The 23,340-nt window shown below is 36.3% G+C and overlaps 1 protein-coding gene and 1 long non-coding RNA gene across 2 annotated transcripts; both read right to left on the reverse strand.

The window, feature by feature from the left end:
- Positions 1–1,742: 1,742 nt before the first annotated feature.
- On the reverse strand, positions 1,743–11,741 carry LOC142612892 (vicilin Jug r 6.0101). Its single transcript, XM_075785068.1, is given in 7 exon segments — positions 1,743–1,903; positions 2,710–3,024; positions 9,116–9,248; positions 9,250–9,393; positions 9,489–9,569; positions 9,982–10,184; positions 11,252–11,741. Coding segments are annotated over 7 exon segments (1,527 nt in total).
- On the reverse strand, positions 7,105–7,811 carry LOC142613847 (uncharacterized). The gene is made up of 3 exons (XR_012840317.1): positions 7,679–7,811; positions 7,479–7,566; positions 7,105–7,340 (listed from the first exon to the last, which is right to left on the reverse strand). It is a non-coding gene; the product is annotated as an uncharacterized LOC142613847 (long non-coding RNA).
- Positions 11,742–23,340: the final 11,599 nt, after the last annotated feature.

Raw genomic sequence — 23,340 nt, forward strand, 5'->3', positions numbered from 1 at the left:
AAATAAATACCTGTAAATAAGAAATGGCATTTACAGGATTAATCTCGCGCACTTTGAACTGCAGGGTCTTGTCTCTACCTTCAGACCTTCTCTTATTGATCCCAGCAGTAGGCAGCTCAGTTGTTGTTTCCATTGGAAGTTTGGAACCACTTTTTGTTGGTCTCTGCTGCTTAGAGTACTATGGTGTTTTCTAGTGCTGGTGTTTCTGCATTTTTTTTTTTTTTTTTTTTTTTTTTTGTGTAGCTTCGAACATTTATTAACTTGAAATTTTATTTTGTGTTACCTTCAACTCCTTCTTTCGTGAAACAGAGATTACACTATTATCTTTATGTTGTTGCTTATTGTTGGGCTGTGTTTTATATAGAGAAGACTCATACCTCAATTTTGTTTTAAATTTTAGGCAAAACTTGGGTTCAGTGTCTAGTAACACTAAATTGTGTAATAGCATTGAATTTGTCATGAGGGTGACATGTGTCCATTTTTAACCACATGTCATCATCGCAACGGGTCCATTACATTGGAGACACTGGACTTAAGTTAAATCTTTATTTTAAAAAAAATTAAATTAAAAACAAGTGACAGCCCCTTGGCAACTTAAGTGGCATAAAAAATTATCACCATTAATCATATCAACATTTTTTTACCAACTATTTTAATACAATTCCAACGATTCCAAAAAATTAGGACCTAGACTCACATATTTAAAATATTAAAAACCAAATTGACACACTATATAATTAACCTTTTTTTTTTATTTGAGAAACACACACACATATATTTTAAATTATGTTTAAATTTTATTCTATATTTAAACTCTTAATTAATTAGAATCTTACGTCATATAATTAATTAGAATCTTATGTCATATTTTCTTTAATTGATAGTCATAATTTAATATTTTATGTAATTAATATATTTTCTTTAATTAATAGTTTCTTTAATTGATAGTCATATTTGACTTAATTGGTAGTTTCTTTAATAGATAAAATAAATAATTCTCTATACAAGCACATCATAATAAATATTTATTAATAATTATTATAACAATATATTTAATAATTACATTTTAAAGCACATCATATTAAATACCTATTAATAAATGTCATAATTATCAAATTCATAATTTTCAAATAGGTCAAAATGCAAAATTCATCTTTTAAGTTTCATCATTTTTTCATTTCAGTCATATAAATTTAGGTTACATTGAGTATGCACTTTCCTTTAGGTTACATTGAGTATGCACTTTCCATGAGCGTAACTATTATAATTTTCAAATAATACAGAATCATAGTAAACTTTTTTTTTTTTTTTTTTTTTAGAAGATAGTAAACTCCCTTGTTTATTGCAAGAGTTGCTGACTCATGTTTGGGGGAGAGACTAAAATTTTAAAATACCTTAACGAGGAATATAATACAATTTGGATAGAAGCATCCGTCTCTTTGAGCTTGCAAGAATAGTCAGTCACCAGGAGAGGGAAAACACAAATAAAATCCAAACTCCTTTTTATTTAGTAGAAGTGTCTCTTATTCAAGGTTAGTACTCCAGCATATATTTACACCATTGCTTATATACTCAAGCATATTTTTACATCTTTGCACATACTCAGCATATATCATACATATAAGGAAACCACAAAACCCTAAAACCCTCCTCAAAAGCTCTTATTTTATAGCCTCTTCCTACACCAACATTCAACCCCCCATGCAATCCTCCTCACTCAAAAGCACCCCCATGACCATATCTCACTCAAAAGCACGACCATATTCCTCTTCTCGTTCCTTTGGCCCCTGGAAAAACAAGTCCCCATCTTGGAGGTTGAAGATGCTTTCCACCTCTCTTGCTGGCAAGTTAAAGGCCAACTCCTTTGCCTCCTTCTCTAACTTATTCATAACATTCCCTTTCCCTAAACAACCAAATAAGGAAGAAATAAGCACACAACACAGAAATGTAACAACTTTAGAATATAGCTAATTTGCAAATGTCCAATAACACATTTCTAATCTCCCTAGTTAACTTTTTACTAAATTTTTTTTTGTCAAGAGAGTAAAAAATTAACTTAAGTAATTGCCAAATTTGCAAATATGGGTGTCCAATAACAAATTTCTAATCTCCCTAGGTAAGTATAGGCACCATTCATGAAGGTGACCCGTAAAATATAGACTAAGACTTAAATCTACGAATATCTCATGAATCACATGAGACTTGGAAAGTGAAAAGGATACTCCTAAAATTGTAGTACACTTTTTAGTCATTGGAATTTAGGAGTACTTTTCTTGTACCTTAATAAAGTATTTTGCTTGTATAGCACTAGAGGGATGCCACAAGACTTGCGTCTAAAACTTAAACTTAGGACCTCACATCACATGTATAAGGCCAAAACGACTAGACAACCCCTGGGATATATTCTAGTCTATTTATTCATAAGAAGCACCTTAAACTTAGGACCTCACATATATAAGGCCAAAACGACTTGACAACCCCTGGGATATATTCTAGTCTATTTATTCATAAGAAGTACCTTGCTTATAAATTAATACAATATAAATTATGAATACAATATTTTGCTTCTACAGTGCATGACACAAGGAATAACAATACTATAGTTTGCTTCTACAATGCATGAAACTCCTACAGAGTAACATTACACAGTTTTCTCATTTTTTTCTAAATCAAAAGCAATATGGTGGATCAAGGTAAACACAAAAATACCTGCAAGATTGTACCTAATGTTTCCTTTGGCATTGATCTCGAAGCAAACGACTTTCAGGTCACTATTCCGTGAAGCAATGACCACAAAAGGATGGCTAGCCGGAGTTACAAACACCACACCAGGTCTCAAGGCACCGCTAACCTTCCGGTATCTTGTGCTACTCTTTCTTGGTCTAGAGCTTTCCCTGCCTCCTCTTTGCCCTCTTGATCTAGAGGAAGAAAGATGAGGGCATGCCATCTCGAAGTATCCTTCACCTTCAACTATGACAGAGATCTTTGTCGCCTTTGAGTAGTAAATCGGACCAACCATAGAATATAGATCCCTATAGTTCAAATATTACAAAAACATGTATATATATCCACTGGCGGAGATAGAGGGGGGGGGGGCGAGGGGACACCTGCCCCTGACTCCTAATTTTTTTTTTTTTTTTGTATTAGTAGTCACATGAAAAGAAAAAAAAAATTCTACTTGTTGAAACTTGAAAGTGACCAAACCACCTATTTTACTATTTTTTTATTTTTATTTTATATCATTATTTACACAATTTTTACTATTTATGATACACTTTTTTTTATATCATTATTTACACAATTTTTACTATTTATGATACACTTTTCACACTTGAAAGTGACCAAACCACCTATTTTACTATTTTTTTATATTTTATATCATTATTTACACCATTTTTACTATTTATGATACTTTTCACAGCATTTTATCTTTGAATGATGCTAGAGATATTACAAATTTTACTACTTATGTCTTACAAATTGGCATGTCACCAATCACAAAAAATAATTTCAAACATTTATTCATTATATTTTTTTAAGTAACACTAATCATATTTTTAGTCCATCAGTTTTTAATAGCTATGAATTGGTTGTTTTTGTTTATTTATTTTAATAATATAAAATATATTCATATTTGCTTATGATTGTTTATTTATTTTGTTATTATTTTTTATTAATGTTTTTTAGATAAATTTCACTTTTAATATCGTCTTTTAATTTTGCCCCCTTTAGACTAAAATCCTAGCTCCGTCACTATATATATCCATCAAGAAAGGAATTAGTTGAAGAAAGTAAATATTTTTAAAGGAAAAAAATGGAAAGGAAAAAAAAAAATCTTATAGAAAAAATGGAAATGGAAAGTAACTTGTGTATATTTTTACTTCAATGACGTCACCTATATAATAAATCTATTTAATAATCATATGAGTTGTTTAATCACTTATATATCAATCATATGAATGTTAAACAATCATTTAACAACACGGCACTACAAAAAACGGGGTCTATAGCCGCGTTTCAAAAACACGGCTATAGACCCCGAAAACGCGGCTATATCCTATAGCCGCGTTTTCTAGAGCCGCGTTTGTAAACGCGGCCTAAGCGGCGCGACAACAGACCCGCGGGGTCTGTAGTCGCGTTTTTAAAAACGCGGCTACAGACCAGACCTGAAGCCACGTTTTTGAACCACGGCTATAGGCGTCAGGTCTATAGCCGCGTTTTTGGAAAACGCGGCTACAGACCCGCTTGAACCGCGGTTATTAATGCGGCTACAGGCTACAGACTATAGCCGCGTTTATAAAAAACGCGGCTATAGCCCTCTGTCAGTTCGTTTGCCTACCTTGCATAGAAACTATAGCCGCGTTTTTAAAACGCGGCTATATCTTCTCTTTTTTTTTTTTTTTTCCTGCCCTCTTTTTTGTTGTTTTTTTCCACATTATCGAAGCTGAAGAATTTTTCCCTGCTATCACAAGTTTCCAACACAACACAACCATCCAAAATAAACAAGTTCCAACACAACCATCCAAAATAAACAAGTTCCAACACAACACAACCATCCAACAGCAGCAAGTTTTCAACACAACACAACCATCCAAAATAAACAAGTTCCAACACAACACAAGCATCCAACAGCAGCAAGTTTCCAACATGTCACAAATGTGTTATCTATCTCAAGAACAATTAAATTTAACAATGTGGCTCATGGATTAATACAACCACTTCCAGAAGCTTGTTCATCATGTCACAAAGCCAATTTAACAGGGCATGAAGCAGCCAAATAGGTATAGAGAAAGCTCAAAAAGGGGCAACGTTGGTATTGCACGATTTGTGGTTGATTAAAAAGCTTTTACTTTCTTTTAGAAAATAAAAACAACGTAATACTAATACATGAAGCCCTTCTTTAACCTAGGCACTTTGTATCTTCATTAGCACTCTACCCTCACGGTGACTCCCTAGATTTTGGTTCAGCGTCTATTTTAGCTCTTGAATTTAAAAAGTTCTTTTTCAAATTCAAAATTTTTAAAATACACTCATTTAGTCCTTTGTGAACAAATAGTAACAAAATACCAAAGAGAAATGAAATGAGAAAAGAAAGAAGGCCAAAATACCTCAATATTCAATATTTTATTCATCACTACATCTATTCTTTCTAGTACATTGAGTAATATATATATATATATATATATATATATATATATATATATATATATATATATATATATATATATATATAAAAGGGCCCTTTCTAGTACTGGCAGAAAGTTAATTCTAAAAGTTGGCAATTGGATTTGTTCCAAAGCAATTACGCAGCCTTCACTTGCAATATTAACTTTTCAAGCATGAAAAGGTACTTCCATAATCTTCTTGTTTTTGGAAAATATATAAAGCTATATTAAAAATAATTCTTTCAAGTTGAGGGAACAAAAAAAAGTAAGGGAAACTATTGTCTAAAAATAGTAAAAAATGACATGTCAATTATGAAAGTAATAGAGCGTACGACTTTAAATAGAATAAAATGACAAACAAGAATACAAGTGGTTGACCCTTATTAATCTGTGAAGAATCCATGGTCAAATCCCAAAATATTCTGGACTTAGGCTTTATTGTTGTTGTAGTTGCTGTTGTTGTTGTTTATATTAAAAATAATTCTTTAAAAAAAATTAAATAAATAAGAACTCTGCTTTACATAGTACCTAGATTTTTCAAGATCTGTCACCCTAGCCAGCAATTACAAGCCTTTGACATTATCATCTAGGGTGTGCTTTTTCCTGGGTTAAAGTTACTACCCTAGTGATGATACCTGGCCCACGCTCTACTTCTTGTATAGGCGATTTTATGTAAAACAAAAGTTTCAATTTGGCAAGTCTTATTCCTTTAACAAATAAATTTTGTTAAGGTATAAAAAAGAAAGATGAAAATTCAAGACTACAAGGATAGCTTCAAAGGCTTCATCCAATCATTTTTAGGCTTTTAAACCCTTCCCTAAACTTTTATGTATTATACGATATTTGAATCCTTGATCAAGACAAAAGCGATTGAATCTCTGAAGAAGAGTATTCTAAATAGATGGTGTCAAAATTATTATTAAACAAAAAATTCATTTTTGGTTCTAACCTTTGAGGAAGGAAGGTGCAAATGGAAGCCAAGCAATGCGTCAATTCCTCAAAGGGATCCTTGATTTGTCAACCCCTCAATCTGATGATTGACATATTATTTATCCCATTGAGTATTACTCTTCTCACTTCCAAAGGAGCATGCCTTACAGTGGATAGTATAAGGAAGTTAGCAGGAAGAATATGTAAAGAAGATGACCAGCATTCAAAAATATTTCAACTACATTCAGTCATTTAGACAAGTTTTGACTAGTACAATATGGGAGAATATGGCAAAAAATATTACTGCATCGAAGAGGAAGACAATGGCAAAATGTTCAAACAAAACGAGGGAGATGTATCACCATCCAAGTTCATCAACAATTCACCGGCACAAAGATACTTTAATAGGTAGCCCGGACATAAATTTTTTACAAGTTAAACGGGATTTCACACCGCATCACATTACAAAACTCACCTTCTAAACCAAATTATGGTTCCTGGTTCCTTAAAGGAAATTTTCCACCTTCAATATCAGAGACAAGAAAACGATTCATACTCTCTAAATGTTTCCCAACCCTACAACATAAAGACAAGTTTTAAAAAGTAAAACATAATTACAAGTTCATTTTTCCATATTGCTATGTAGTATAAAAGTACCAGTATCAAGTTGTTAAACTTAAACTTACCATTCCATAATTGATGGATGAAGAGTTCGGTTATCTAACATTACAGTCAATTCATCATTAAATAAAATCAAAGGTAAGGACGACTGTTTGCAAGAGTCCAGAGATGTTTTTAAGAGTTCCAAAGCCTCTTTTTCAGTTTGAATTATGTGTGAAATGATGTTCAGGAATGGTGAATGCACAATCTAGAATATATTCGTAAGATACAGATCATGACAAAACCTAAGAAATTAATGCTGATTGCGTCTCAACGAAATCATTCACAAACAAGAAAATTTAAAAATCATCAGCTCATTGAAATATTTTAGCAATGAAAACAACATACATTTGAATGCAAACACTCTATTATAATAATCATAACAAAATTCATAGAACACTGAGCAACAAACTAATCCATTAACACAAGGCGCCATCACCCATGGAAGATTTCTAATTGAATTACTACTAGGTCCAACCTGAGATGCAGACGCACAGCAAACTCTATTCGCATCTCCAAAGCAGGAAACTATATGTAGAGTTCCAATTAAGCTTATCTTCTTGTACCTCGGATCTGGTTGCTTACCTACTCAGTGGGAGGGGCAGAACAAATCAAATTGCTTTACAAGTAACAGTAACAGTATAAAGACAATGAATACAACCAAAACAAAGATTCCAAAATTCATCAAAATTTTTTAAAAAAATTAATGTATACATTACTTACCAAAAAGGCTTTTACAGTACCTGCTTCCTTACTATCATCAATAGTTTATTTGCAATGGAAGATCCATATGAATCTGCACTTGATCAAGCTGAAAGTGCCAAATGGCTAAAAGCCTCATTAACTTGCACAAATAGGAAAGCCAGTGAAACAATGTCATGTAGAACCACTTATATAAGAATGCCCACAATACCATGAAATACCTTGTACAGATTTTCAACACTGTATCCATCCAAGTAATCCAAAATACCTGAGTTTCAGAACAAAGAACACATCAAGAAATCTTGGAAACAAATGACTTCAAAAAATGCACATGAATCTAGAACAAACAAGGCACAGTTAGATGAGAAGAAAGAGGAATCAAATCTTGTGCATATTTGGAGGAGGCCGACGAGAGTCATAGTCTCCAAAGCAGACTGAACTTCAAAAGTAACGCCTGATCCAAAATGAGTAACTAGTGCGCCTAGAACCTGCAAAGAAACCACCACAAAGATTTCCCAAAATACATATTTTTCATCATTTAACAAACTAGATTATTTTGAAACTGCTTACTTCCTGTTTTGAGTAAATATCTATGAACTCTTCAAACAGACAAGTATACATGTGAATTCCAAACTCCCTTGCTTTTTGTTCTTTGCAAGCCAACAGTTACTCAGACAACGAAACAAAACAGTGGGAAATAATCCTAATGAAAACAGAGATTGGGTTTTGTGTTTATCAGGTTTTAGTTTGTGGGTATGGTGGGTTTTGATTGAGGAAGGAGAAGGCAGAGAGGAGAAGGGGAACGTGAGAAATAGGGTCTGAGGAAGGAGATCTCGTTGGTTTGTGGGTATGGTGGGTTTTGATTGAGGAAGGAGAAGACACTTAGGGTTTTTTGCGATCTGATTTATGGATAGATTTTTTTTTTTTTTTTTTATTTATACTAAATTTTGGAGCTGCGTTTCATTAAACGCAGCTCCAACATTTAGGAGCTGCGTTTAATGAAACGCAGCTTCAACATGTCTGGAGCTGCGTTTCTTAAACGCCGCTCCAGAAATAATGAAAAAGAAGAAAAAAAATTCCCTACAGCCGCGTTTTTAGAAACGCGGCTGAAATCCTACCAGCCAAACGCAGCCTCAACACCGAAGAACGCGGCTTCAGTGCGGGTCTATAGCCGCGTTTACTAAACGCGGCTATACGTGTTTCCTGGAGCTGCGTTTTTCATAAACGCGGTTCAAAACCCCTGTCTGTAGCGGCGTTTTCGAAAAACGCGGCTAAAAAACGCGGCCCAAAAGCCCGTTTTTTGTAGTGCGGGTGATTAAAATATATACATGTGAAGATTGAAGGGAAACGTGAGTAAAATATTAAAAATCAATTATGCAATCATACAAATGCTTGATAACTTCTTGTTTGTTGTGTAATATATTGATACATAATCAAATTTTTGTTTCTTTGTGCAATATATTGATATATAATGAGGTGTTAGTGTTGGAATGATGTATAATTTGTAGCGATTGATACACAAAAAAAAAAAGTAAAATGATATTCCAATTAAGATTTTCACTTAAACAAGTTTTAAAAAAAATGTATTTTTAATATTTGATCTTTAAATATAGATGGGATAAAAATACATTGAAAATAGAATGGGAGATTTTTTATTACTCTAGTGATGTTAGCAAAGGCAACAGAGAGGTCGACGTCTTGTAGCTGCTTGTAATCATTGGGTAGGGCTTCGTAGAGACTGCCATATTGGTTCGACTTAGATGGCTGTTTGTTGAAAAGATTATATATATGGAGCGCTTGAGAAGCTACCAAAAGGCCAAATGCCAGCTGAACCTTGCTTGTGTTGACGCAAGGCGTCGATTTTTTCTTTGGAGGCTTTCATAATGCTTCCTTTCCTCTGCTTATGAAAGAGCTTGTCCAATTGAAACCCGTCTGCCTGGCACATTTTGAAATTGAAAGAAGAAATATAAGAGTGAATCAAAATTAATTATAGAATCCCCAAGTGAAACAAATTAGAGAGAGAACCTATACCTTCAAAGTGGCCTGAAGAACTTCCCGGCTGAATGCCGTGTAGAAAGATTCTGGGTCTTCGCCACCTGGTCCATTGAATGCCTACACCACAAGAATTACTGCAAGCAATCATAAGTTACAAAAATTAAGGGCCTGTTTGGAGCAAAGAGGAGGGAGTGAAGTTAAGTAGAATAGATTTAGTTCATAATTAGTCTATTTTTAGACAATTCTACTCTATTCTATTCTCCTTCACTTTCTCTCCCCCCTCTCTCCCCCTCAATTCATCTCTCTCCCCCTCTCTCCCCCTCTCTCCCCCTCAATTCAAATAGACCCATAGACCCTAAGTGTTGCTTTCTAAGATGTCATGGTCTTGGAACATATTCAAACCAGTTGGAATGTAATGTTACCATTTAACCCTAACCCTATGATCGATGTTATTTCATCATTATTCTTCTACTCTAATTTCATTATGCCATCTTTGTAACAAGAAACTATACGGAGACATTGAGATTACCTCGAAATGCCCAGGAATAGAGATGGTTTGAAGGATTTTGACAACATAAAGCTTCTCGTTTTCATCCCTATTGATCATATAAAAAGGCGTCCCCATTGGAACCCTAATTACATCTCCACATTCCAGGTTAAAGCTCTTTCTATCCTCATCGCACACAATGCTCATTCTCTCCTCATCCCTCACCATAGTAATAGTTGCTCGCCCTGATCACATTATACAATATTAACAAGAACCACAAATTTAGAATCCAAGCTAGATCTAGAATTGTAAATAACACAACGTAGTTCTTAAATCTAACAAAATAAGTAATAGTTTTTTTAATAACATATTTCACATTAGATGACATGCATGTGACATGTCATAATTCTGTTGGTGCAAGATTATGCATGATACAAATAGTATAAGTAGGAAGCCGATATAAAAGAATTACTATATATAATTTCATGACACATTATAACATATTATAATAAAAGTAATACTATATATAAATTCATGACACATTATAACACATTATAATGAATGGAGATTCGATTCGATTTGATTTGATTTTTATAAATTCATGACACGTTATAACATATGATAATGTATTAAGGTGTAAATGTGTAAATCTTAGTAGTACTATATACTCCATTACCAATTTAAAAAAAAAAAAAAATTCAATTTATTACCTTAATCAAGTGATGAAGACAGATCTACTCTCAAGGAAAAAGATTATCTCCATAACATAACATATCAAATTAAGAAGATCATCTCCATAACTTAGACATATCAAATAGTAAAGCTTATGTACTAAAATTTAAAATATTTCTAGAAATACTTTATTCCATGTTTCCATTACCGATTTAATACCTTAAACAACTGATAAAAAAAAAATTAAAAAGCTACAATCATCGAGAATGAATCCATTTCATAAAGTTTTCATAAAGTCGTGATTGAATGTGATGCAAGTTTCTACTTATTTAAGTTTTTAACTTCTTTTTAGTCCTATTTATAGGTACCATTATAGTATACAACTAACTTTTACCATTATAGTATTCAACTAAATTTTACTATTTTCTTTTTAAATTTTCAGCAATTTTTTTTTCAATTAAAAAAAAAAAGAAAAAAAAAGAAAAAGAAAAAAAAGCTGTTCCCAGAGAGGGAACGGAACCTAAGTGCTCATTTGAGAAAATTAAAAACTGCCCCTAAAGGAGATGATCATATCCCTTATCCTCATCATTGCTCTAACTAATAACTAAATAAGATAAGAATTAGTAGGACGAAAAATTACCCTTGGCAACAAAGAGAACAAGTTCAGCATCAAAGTGAGCTGGGCTTATGAATGTCAGAGGATCGGCTTCAAGAATCGCCACACGATAGTTCTCAATGCCACGAAGAAGTTTGGACCTCTTTGTAAACCTCTGAAGAACCTGAACACTACCTTCATCAGTCTCAACCCTGGACTCAAAATCCTCATCTTCAAACAAGAAAGGATTATCTTCCGCTTCTTCTTCTTCTTCTTCTTCTTCTTGCTCCTCTCTCTCCTCTTCCCTGTCATAGCTTTCCCTTTCCACTCCACCATTTCCCTCTCCTCTTTGCCTCTCTCGCTCCTTTTTCTCTCTTATGTACTCGTCACAATTTCGCTCACACTGTTGCTTTTGTCGCTTACATTGGTTTTGGCATATTTTGAGCTCTGGGTCCTTGGCCTGAGCTAAACTAGCACATAAAACCAAAAGAGACAAGAGCAAGAGAGCTAAAGAAACCTTAGCTTTGGAAGCCATTCTTGATGTCACTATAGACTATAGAGTTTAGTTCTTGATGAAGAGTGCGAACATGGTGGTGGAGTATATATAGCGTGAGTGAATTAGGGAAAGATATGGTGATGAGAACGAGAAAAGGGAAGCCATGCATGAGGACGAGTGGACCTAACGTGTCTATCATCTGAGAAGGGATTGACAGGTGCTAGCTAGCTATATATAGCAAGGACAACAATTATGTCATTATCTTTTTTTTTTTTTTTTTTGAAAAGAATTATGTCATTATCTTGAAGCAATTGTTTCTTCGATCTTCTACATCATTATATGGGATAGGAATACCATTTTTACTATTAAAAAAATTAGGGTAAAATTCAATTTTCAAACTAGCTCTTCTGATTTAATTTTTGTGAATTTAATTGTACATTTTAAAAAATGATTTAATGTGATCATTTCGTTCAAATATGTTACTAAACTATGCCATTTATTTTTTTTTTTAAATAAGAAGATATAGAGGAAAGCTTATTGAAATGTGTGCCATTTAATAGACCTTGTTATTTAGTGAGTAATAATTTAAAAAATTACACAGTTTCATTTGCTAATAAATTCGAGTGGAAGTACCTAATTAATTCATTTTGATAAAATAAAATACTAAATTGAAAAATTAAATTTTAAAGACTAATTTAACTATCAAAGTAAAAATTAAGGAAATAAATTAAATTAAAACAAAAATCTTAGACCTTGGTAGAAGCAAAGTACTAGCCATGCTACACCCAAAAAAAAAAAAAAAAAAAATCTAATGTTTCTACTTTCAATCTATCCATGATTGCCATGACACCTAAAGTTAAGGAACTAAATGATAAATGATAATTGATGGGGCCTCAATAGCTTCATATATAATTGTTTCCAATTATTTTTGTTTTATATCAATTTAAAAAATTGATTATCATTTATAAATTATTATGTATTAAAAGTTGTACTATTTTTGTTTGTAGCCCTCTGGCTTGACCCGGGTTGTATTTGAAGGTGATTCATTGGTGATCATCAATGCACTTACCAAAGAATCTGGGGAATTGGCCACCTATGGAGCTGTTCTAGAGGACATTCGTGTACTGGTTTCAGGCTTCCAGATGGTAGAATTTCAACATGTTCCTCACAATTGTAATGCAGTAGCTGAAGCTCTAGCTAAGAAAGCGAGCTCAACATTTGGTCTACAGGTTTGGTTAGAGGATATTCCCGCAGACCTTGTCCCTCTTGTGTTAAGGGATGTTCTGTATTGGTTGTTTTTTGGATTAAAGTCCCAGGCCTTTGGTCTGGTTTCTAAAAAAAAAACGTTGTTTTCGATTAGAATGCATTTGTGATGGTATGGACAAAGGAAACTAGGGGATGCTTCAAGGTTAAGGTTGGTGACTGTTCTGAAATTTAGATTGATTAAAAAAGGTTGCAGAAAAGACAAACACTTAGCTCAGCCGGTAGAGCGCATGGCTTTTAACCATGTGGTCGTGGGTTTGATTCCAACAGACGGCGTGTAGTTCAGTTTAATTAGGCCTTTTATGCCAAAAGGTTTACATTTCTGAACTTAACAGCATAATAAACTCCTGACCTAAGTCCAACTTAACAGCGTAATACACTCCTGACCTGAGTCCTAACTCCTAACTCCATCGCTACTATTTAAAAATAAAATAAAATAACATTTTTCACATATGGCACAATATTTAAATAAAATTATAATTTTATTTAAATAAAATCATTTTTGTTTAATCCAAACTTAACAAGAAATGAAACTCTATCTTTTTAACAAGTCCAACTTAAACTTAAACTCATCATTATCATTAATATTTAGCATTGCATCCGTTCTTTAAGGTTTGGAATTGGCACTTCTTTAAAAGCTTTGTTTCTTCTTTGCTTTACTTTCTCAACTTCTCTTTGCTTTATTCTTGGTAATTTGTTTAACTTTCTCATTTTCTTGTTCTTTATACTTTCTTTACACTCTAGACAAGCACAGGAGTAAGCTAATTTTTGTCCTTTCATCTAAAATATGGGGTGAGAATGGGACGGGGCATAAGGCCTTTTTGGCTATTTATTTGATTTTCACAAACAATTTCTTAAAGTAGCCTCAAACGAAGCTATTTCATTAATTAAGTAACATCAAACTAAACTATTTTGTTATGTAATCTCAATTGACACCTGATTATATATATATATATATATATATATATATATATATATATATATATATATATATATATATATATATATATTAGGCCTATCCAAGACAACCCAGTAACCTGATCCACCCAAAATTTCAACCGACCCAATTCGAAAACCGCCTGATCCGACTTCGGTTGACGGGTCAGCGACAATTTCTGAGGTACCCAACCCGATTTTGGCGGGTCAACTGGCAGGTTCTTGCATTTAAACCCAATTTCAACCGACCCAATCGATTCTACTACCAAAAAGGCCACCGATCTCCACTGCCTATACATTTTCTCAATCGATTCTTGCCAGATCTGACGAGATCTAGTTGAGATCTAGTGTGATCTCGTCGAGATATCACCAGATCTCTTCGAGATCCGCTTGGATCCAACAAGATCTTGCCATAAAAGGCTAGTTTTCGGCCAAATTAATCCGCTGGATTTTGGCCAGATCTCCCCTATTTTATACCAGATCTTACCCCGATTGAGACCTGATTTTCTGGCCAGTCGGTGGCGGGTCTGAAAATTTGGAGCCCGACTTGGTCAGGTCAATCGCGGGTTGGGCACAAACCCAACCCAGACCGACCCGTGGTCACCCCTAATATATATATATATATATATATATATATATATATATATATATATATATAACCGAAACCTCTGAAACTCCCACAATTTTCACGTTAGCACAATATTTAAATAAAATTATTTTTGTTTAGTCCAAACTTAACAAGGAGTGAAACTCTATCTTTCTAACAAGTCCAACTTGAACTCAAACTCATCATTATCATTAATATTTAAATAAAAGTATCATTTTATTTAAATAAAATTATTTTTGTTTAGTCCAAACTTAAGAAGGATTGAAACTCTATCTCTCTAACAAATCTAACTTAAACTCAAACTCACTATAAGGATAAAAGAATCAGATAAAGGTACTAGGCCACGGGCCACCTTCGAGGATGCCAAAAGGCCGAAGGACAAACAAATATTAAAGAGGACAAGTAGGTTATTGGGCCAAGGATGAGGGCTGGTAGTAACAGACATGCGGTGTTATCCGAGGAGATAAACTTCCTCAAAAAATATAACGGAAGTCTGAAGCTTGACCACCCACCAAATACTGGGCAAAGGGAAACCGTGCTTGGAAGGATAAGCTTCAAAGAGGTGAGTCAACAGAGAACTGAGAAATATCTATGAAGAAAGCTGTTATCACCGCATTGAATACTCTGCACCTAACCAATAGGCCGCATAAATGTGGAAGTGATGTCTGAACAGTGATTTTCAGTCTTACAGTTACACATAGAGACTTCAAGAAAGTTCTGATGAGACAAGCATCTAGAAGATTAATTATTTGATCAACAAGTGGAAGGTTAAGATAAGAGGAGGGGGAGGAGTACAAAAGGAAAAGGATTCCTTCACATAAGAGGATCATCTAAAAGAGAGAGAGGAAGAGAGAGAGAGAGAGAGGAGAAGAACTAAGTGTAACTGAGAACTCTGAACATTTGTACAAGGTCTGAAAAAGATATATATAAGAACAAACCTTCCTCGGACTTGACCGAGAAGCATTTTCCTCTTCAACTTGTTCTTCTCAAGCATCCCAATACTAAATCAACCCATCGTGATTCACATTTGACTTGTTAAGTATTCAGCATTGAACCCACTCTCTAATAAATTTATTTTTGTGGCCCAACATTTGACTTGTTAAGTGTTTGAGCACACTCTTGACGCTTCAGCATTTAGGACGCTTCATCAATTAATTTACACAGCACCCTATCCCCTACGTTCTACGGTGTGATGAAGATCCTGCGGTAGAAGTTTTTCATAGGGATTCGAGTGGGAAATTTCCCTTTCACCCTCTTGTCCTATGTAAAATGCACAAAGAATCCAAATTCCCCATTTTTTTGAATCTTCAACTCTCAAGAAACAGTCTGAGGTGCTATTTTCCTATACTTTTGTAAGTAACCTTTAGCCCACCTACTGATTACTAGGACCTTTTCTTCATCAGCCCTTTATTTTTCACTTTATTCTTCTAACACACCTTGCTCACTTCCTAAATGGGTAGATTTGCTAGTTTGGTAGATACTCCCGAGGGCATAGAAAGTTTTAAGGCCCGATATAACATACCACCTAGGGTTTCTATTCGGCATTGCCTTCAAGGAGAATGTCAATGCTTTAAGATCAAAAGGAGAAGTGTTGATCCCTATGATTGCCTTTATAGAGGGAGGGATGGGGATCCCTATGGATAGAGTAACTAGGGATTTCTTGATTTCCCACAGACTTTGCCTGACTCAGTATTCCCCAAACATGTTTAGGATACTAGGTAGTGTAGACGCTCTCAACAAAAAGATGGGTGTAAACCTTACCCATCACGATGTTAACTGGGTGTATAATTGCCAGCTCCTTAAGAGTACGGGTACTACCTTAAAACTATGGTCCTTGAAGTCAGACTCATCTCATGTCTCCCCAAGTCAAACAAGGGTATGGACAAAGATTTTCTGATTGTCTCGGGTGAATGGCATGATGGGCTTCATTGCCCAACACTAGATGGGAAACCAGGTGGGGTACTTAGGTTTAGGTTCCTTGTTCTAACCATGAACAATTTAAACCCATAATCTCTTCTTCTTCTTCTTCTTCTTCTGGTAATCCGAAAACATATTTTTCTCTATTTAACAAATCTCCTTTCTAACAACACTTTTGTTTTTGGGATTTTTGCAGATAATAACTTCACAGCCCCCAATCTCAACTTCATCAACGAACCCGATCTGACGAGGATTCTCAAGTCTGAGATCTTCCTTCATACATACGGACAGCTACGGGCCGTTCACATCATCCTTGGGTACAAGCCGATATCCACAAGCTTCCAATCCCCAAAATGCGTCATATAGGCAAAAGATCCTCGGCTACACCAAATCAATATCGCGATACCTGGCTTTCTCAACAGTCCTCCCCCCGCAGGCACTCATCAAGTTGAACAACTTGCTTAGCAAGCTTCTGAGGAAGAAGCAACCCCTTGAAACCGAGTTCACGAGGAAGAAACAACCAAAGTAATAGAGGTTGTAGACTCCAATGAGGATTTCGACGAGGACTTTGGATTTTTTGACCAGTCCTTCTCTATAGAGTCCCCTTTTGCTACCTTCACTCACTAACCCTCACAAGTAAGTAACTCTCAGGAGCCATCCAATGTCCTCGAAGCCATGGTGCTCCAATGTAAGCAAAAATATATCCTCCTCGAGCTTTTAGAGTCACATGCTGGGGGATCTACCCCTGAAGTGGCCATTCAGACCCGACCTTCAACTCCCCTTCTAATCCATACTACCCCCTTTGAACCAGCAGATAAGAAGAGGAAGCGGGATAAAAAAGGTAAGGAGGTGTCCAAGGAGGGCGAAGTTATTCCTTCCAAAGAGCTTGAACCCCAAAAAGGGGCAAAAATAGCCAAAGGGGCGCAAAGGAAGTCCTCAACCGAAGGTACTGTTGCTAAGACGATGCCTAAGCGTCGTCCTAGGGTTCTGACCTAGAATCCCCCTCTCGAGCTGGATGGAGCCCCCCTCCTAATGGATTCTTCCATTAGGGACTTTTAAAAAGGCAAAGCCAGCTATGTGGCTAACGCCTTGGAACAACCTTTATTCCTTCCTCAAGATATGGCCGACTTGAGGACTTTAAAGAAGCATGAGGTGTTCCTTACTCTGAAGAGGGATTTAGCCATAGTATGTCCTTTAATTTACTTCTTGTATCGCATGTATGTGCATTATTTTCATTATTGCTGTCATACCCTTATATTTTTGTTACATATACTTTGCTACTTTCTTCCAAGAAATCTAGGCAACAAACATTGCTGAGGAATGGGTAGATGATGCCCATGCTCAACTGAAAAATGAGGAGGCACGCCGTGTAGCTGCTGTCAAGACTCTGGGCATGGCCAAGAAGAAGATTAAGGACCTTGGCGCCAAACTAACTAAAGCAGACAGAGAAAAGAAAAGTGTTGAGGTTGTACTAGTCGGGGCTTAAAAGTAGGCCAAAGACTAGTGTCTGCAACTTCGCAGGGCCGAGGAGCAATTGGCCATTGCCCACAAATAGATCGAGGCTCAGAAAAAAGAGCTGGAGAAGAGAGAGGAAGCTATTGCCCAGGTTGAATTTTCCGGCTATGACATTGGAGTAAAGGAGACCAAGGACGCTCTCATGGCCCAAGTCACGGGAGTTTGTCGAGGATACTGCTTGCAAGTGTGGACTGAGGCTTTAAATCTACCTGGAGTGGGAGCTTCCTCGAACCTGAGGAAGACAGAGAACATCTTCTACCCTTCGGCTATGAGAATAGTAGCCCCTTCAGCCTCTTAAGCAATCATTGCCCCTAAAGCTCCCACAAATGTTCAGTCTATTAGCAAGGCCTCCAACACTACTTCATCCACTGCCAAAGCTTCTACAACCGCTCAACTTTCTAGCGTGGCTGCCCCAAAATCCATTTCTAAACCCACCTAGGTACCTAAAGGGAAGGGGGTTTCTCAGGGCAAAAAGGTTGCCACAAAAACCTCCTCGAAACCCCCAAAGGCATCAAAGGAGAAAAAGACTTCCCCAGGGAAAAGAAACAGAGCAGTCAGAGTCATGATCAACAACTAAGGCTGATCCTCCACCTATAGCCAAGGAGGCTTCCAAAGAGAAAGAAGCAACCAAGGACAAAGTGTCTGAGTCTTCTTCCCAGCCAGCAGCTAAAGCTAACCCTCCTCCACCTACTAGTAGCTAGGGTAGTGTAACTCTTTATGTATTTATTTTATTTTATTTTATTTTTTAGGAGAAGAAGTAATACCAAGTGTAAGGTACTTTTCTTGTTTTTCCTAAGAGAGGATTTTATGATTCAAAGGGAAATCTCTGCTCTTACTTAATAAAAAGAAAATTTTAATTCCTTTGAGACATGTGCTAATATTTATTATTATTATTATTATTATTATTATTATTATTATTATTATTATTATTATTATTATTATTATTATTATTATTATTATTATTATTATTTTAAATAAACCCTGTTATTGACCATATTTCAATCTTGTGTACATTTGAATGTATAAAAGAGAATGACTTGTAGATCCCTAAAAACTATCAATTGGCACTAAATTACTCTAACATATTTGTAAATACCAAAGCAACAAGGCAAAAGAAATGCTGAATAAAATACGTAGGTACTTGAGATTGAATCAAACAAACGATGTAATGTACTCAAGGTGGGTGATCTGAAGAGCAATGCATAATGACTAAATGCTCATCACCAATGAATATTTCATGGATATACTTTCAAATGCTTTAAGTGATGCTTATGGAGATTTCTTCAACTAGGGCGATGCATTAAGAGTCTCTAGTATCCATTACTAGTACATCAGGTGCTAGTTTACCCAAGGTAGGTGATCCATGAAATCGAACTTGACCAAGATTTTGTTTAGCCCTCAATGATAAACTAGGTGTTAATTTACCCAAGGTATGTGGTCTGAGGAACTAGACATAACCGAAGTTCTGTTTAACACTTAAAAAAGTAAGAAGTATTAGTTTACCCAAGGTATGTGGTCCGAGGAATTAGACATAAATGAGGTTCTGTTTAACACTTAGAAAAGCGAGAAACATTAATTTACCCAAGGTATGTGATCCGAGGAACCAAGCATGACCAATGTTCTGTTTAGCACTTAGAAAAGTAAGAAGCATTAATTTACCCAAGGTATGTGGTCTAAGGAACCAGACATAACCGAGATTTTGTTTAATAATTAGATGAATAAATAGTATTAATTTACTCAAGGTATGTGGTCTGATGAGCCAGACATGACCGAGGTTCTGTTTAACACTTAGAGGAATAAAATTAAAACATATAATAGTTGAAACAAAAGATGGCAAGATTGCCTTTCATTAATAATAATACTTTCGAAGATTATTTACATTCCACGGACATGGTACAACATTTTTATCTAAATCTTCTAGAAAGTAAGCTCCTATACCAGCTACCGAGGTGATGCAATATGGCCCCTCCCAATTGGGTGCTAGCTTTCCCAAAGATGGGTTCTTTGTGGTACCTACTACTTTCCTCAATACCAAGTCACCTGGTGTCAATGGTCTTGCCCTCACACCTATATCATACCACTATCTATGCTTTTGCTGGTAATGCGCTAGTTGAACCATAGCTGCCTCTCTTCACTCATCAACCAAATCTAAACTTCTTTCCAACAACTAATCATTATTGCCTAGGGTGAACAAGCTTGTCCTTCGAGTTGGAAACCAAGTCTCTAGAGGGATCACAGCCTCGGGCCCATATGTCATTGAAAAGGGTGTTTTCCCGGTTGACCGACGAGGAGTGGTCCGATATGTCCAAAGAACATGTGGTAGCTCTTCCACCCATCTACCCTTTGCCTTATCCAACCTCTGCTTAAGTCCATTAACTATGACTTTGTTGACTACTTCAGCTTGCCCATTTCCTTGCAGGTAGGCTGGGGTTGAATATCTATTCCTAATGCCCAATTTACAGCAATATCTCTTGAAAGTTTTACTATCAAATTGAAACCCGTTGTCCGAGATGAGGGTATGAGGGATCCCAAATCGGGTAACAATACTTTTCCAAACAAACTTTTTTGCATCTACGTCCCTAATATTGGATAATGGCTTAGCTTCCACCCACTTGTGAAATAGTTGGTGCCGAGTAGAAGCCATCTTCGGTTTCCCACAGCCTTGGGGAATAGTCCCACAATATCCAGGTCCCACTGAGCAAATGGCCATGGACTAGACAAGGGATTAAGTACACCATCAGGCTGGTGAATGTTCGAAGCAAATCCCTGGTATTAGTCACATTATTTAACATACTCTTATGCCTCTTTTTGCATACTAGGCCACCAATATCTCTAGGTGAGAGCTTTGTGCGATAACGATCTGCCCCCTGTATGACTTCCATATATTCCCTCATGTAATTCCTCCAAAAGTGGTTCCACTGCCTCAAGATGGACAAAAAGCAAGCATGGTCCTGAGAAAGAACGTTTGTACAACTTTCGCTCCTCGGATAACAAAAAACGAGGAGTTTTTCTTCGTATCTTTTCTGCCTCCCCGCTCTCATGAGGTAACACGCCTTCTTTCAAAAATAAAACTATGGGATCCATCCAACTAGGTCCTACCCTGACCTAGTGTACCTGGACTTTCTCCATCTCCTCCTCAGCAGGCTTATTTAAATCCTCAACAAGGATGATCCGGGGAAAATCCTGTCCGGAAGAGGTTGCCAAAGTTGCTAAATAATCTACATGTGCATTTCTACTTCTTGGGATTTGTTGTATGGTGAAAAACTCAAAGCCTAACTGTAAATACTGAGCTTAACTCAAATACTCCTGCATTCTTAAATCCCTAGCTTCCAACTCTCCCTTTACTTGTCCTACGATTAACCTTGAGTCTGAGAACATTTCGACAACTTGTCCTCCCATCTCTTGAATCATAGTTATCCCTATTAGTAGAGCCTCATATTCAGCTTTGTTGTTTGTGGCCGAGAAGCCTAACTTCAAGGATTTCTCAATGGTGATTCTGTCTGGAGACACTATTACCAATCCTACCTCGGATCCCTTTTGATTTGTCAACATATAGCTTCCAGGGTGAGGGTCCCGGTAGAGAAATTGCTGGAACTTGCTTTCCTTCTAATCTATGATCCTCGACCTCTACCTTTATTAAAGACTCGATAAACTTTGCCACCAAATCCGCAAGAACTTGCCCTTTAGTTGAGGTACGAGGCATGTACTTTATGTCAAATGCCTTCAAGATCGTCCCCCATTTGGCAATTCTCCCTATATAATCAACTTTTTGTAGCAACGATTGCAGAGGGAGTTGAGTTAAAACCACTATTGTATGTGCTTGGAAGTAATGGGGGAGTTTAAGTGTAGCATGCACCATAGCCAAAATGGATTTCTCTTAGGGTAAGTAACGAACTTCTGTTTCGTGTAGCGACTTACTCACATAATAGACTGGCCTTTGTACCCCATTTTCTACTCTCACCAATACCAGACTAATTGCATGAGAGGCCACAACAATGTAGGTAAAAAGGACTTCTTCCTTTTCGGATCTAAACATAATGGGTGGCCGAGAAAGGTAATTCTTCAATTGCTAAAAAGCGAGGGCACATTCTTCACTCCATTCAAAACCTTTCCACTTGTGCAAGAGTTGGAAAAAAGACCTACATCTATCTGCTGATCAAGAGAAAATCTGTTCAAGGCTATGGTCATAGTTAACTTTTGCACTTCTTTGGGATTTTGAGGAGGCTGTAAATCATTGATTGCTTTAATCTTTTCAATGTTAACTTCAATCCCACAGTGGGTGACCATATAGCCCAAAACTTTTCTTGAGCTAACGCCAAATGAACATTTAGAAGCATTAAGGTGCAATTTATGCTTTCTTAACATCTCAAAGACACTTCTGAGGTCACCCACATGCTCAGTCTCTACTTTACTTTTCACCACCATATCATCAATATAAACCTCAATTTTCTTGCCAAGTTGGTGTTCGAACATTCTAGTCATCATCCGTTGGTAAGTAGACCTAGCATTTTTCAATCCGAAAGGCATCACTTTATAGTGATAATTTCTAGTAGGTGTCACAAAAGCAGTCTTCTCCTGGTCGGCCAGAGCAAATGGTATTTGATGGTACCCCTGAAAGGCATCCACAAAGCTTATCCAAGGATGTCCAACCATCACATCCACTAACTGGTCTATTCGGGGTATCGGGAAGGGATCCTTGGGGTTGGCCTTTCCCTTCCCCTACTGTTGATCTTCCTTGACCCGTTTGTGCTCGTCAATACAATCCATCAATTGACGCATGTTGCGCGCAGGCTTTCTAGTCAAGGATTTCCTCAGCTTATTTTCAATGGGGAGTCTAACCTTAAACGTCCTTATAGCCACATCTTTAAATCTCCGTCTATTTTATTAAACATCTCCCAATACCTATCTGAATAAGTCTTTAAAGTTTCCCCCTCCCTCATTGCTATTGATAACAAGGAATTCAAGGGATGAGGAACCCTACTACATGTAACAAATCGATCCCTAAATGCCCTGGTAAGTTCTTGAAAGGAGCTAATAGAGTCCTCCTCTAGCCCATCAAACCATCTCATTGCCACAGGCCCCAAACTAGATGGAAATACCTTACACATCAATGCCTCATTCCTCGAGTGAACTACCATCCTCTGATTAAAATGGCTTACATGCTCCACTGGGTCTGTCCTATCATTATACATGGTAAAAGTTGGCTATGTAAACCAGCAAGGAAGCTTTGTCCTCTCAATCCTCCATGCAAACGGTGACTTTGAGATTTGGTGCAAAGCCTTACTCATAGCATCATTCCCTAAGCCCCTATAGGTCGGGCTTCTACTCCTTTGCCTGTGATGGTGTTCCTCATTATAAGAGAAGGACTCGCTGGGAGGGGTTCTTGATCTAGGTCTTTAA

Source organism: Castanea sativa, chromosome 10, assembly GCF_040712315.1.
Source record: "Castanea sativa cultivar Marrone di Chiusa Pesio chromosome 10, ASM4071231v1".
In the NCBI taxonomy this organism is placed as follows: domain Eukaryota; kingdom Viridiplantae; phylum Streptophyta; class Magnoliopsida; order Fagales; family Fagaceae; genus Castanea; species Castanea sativa.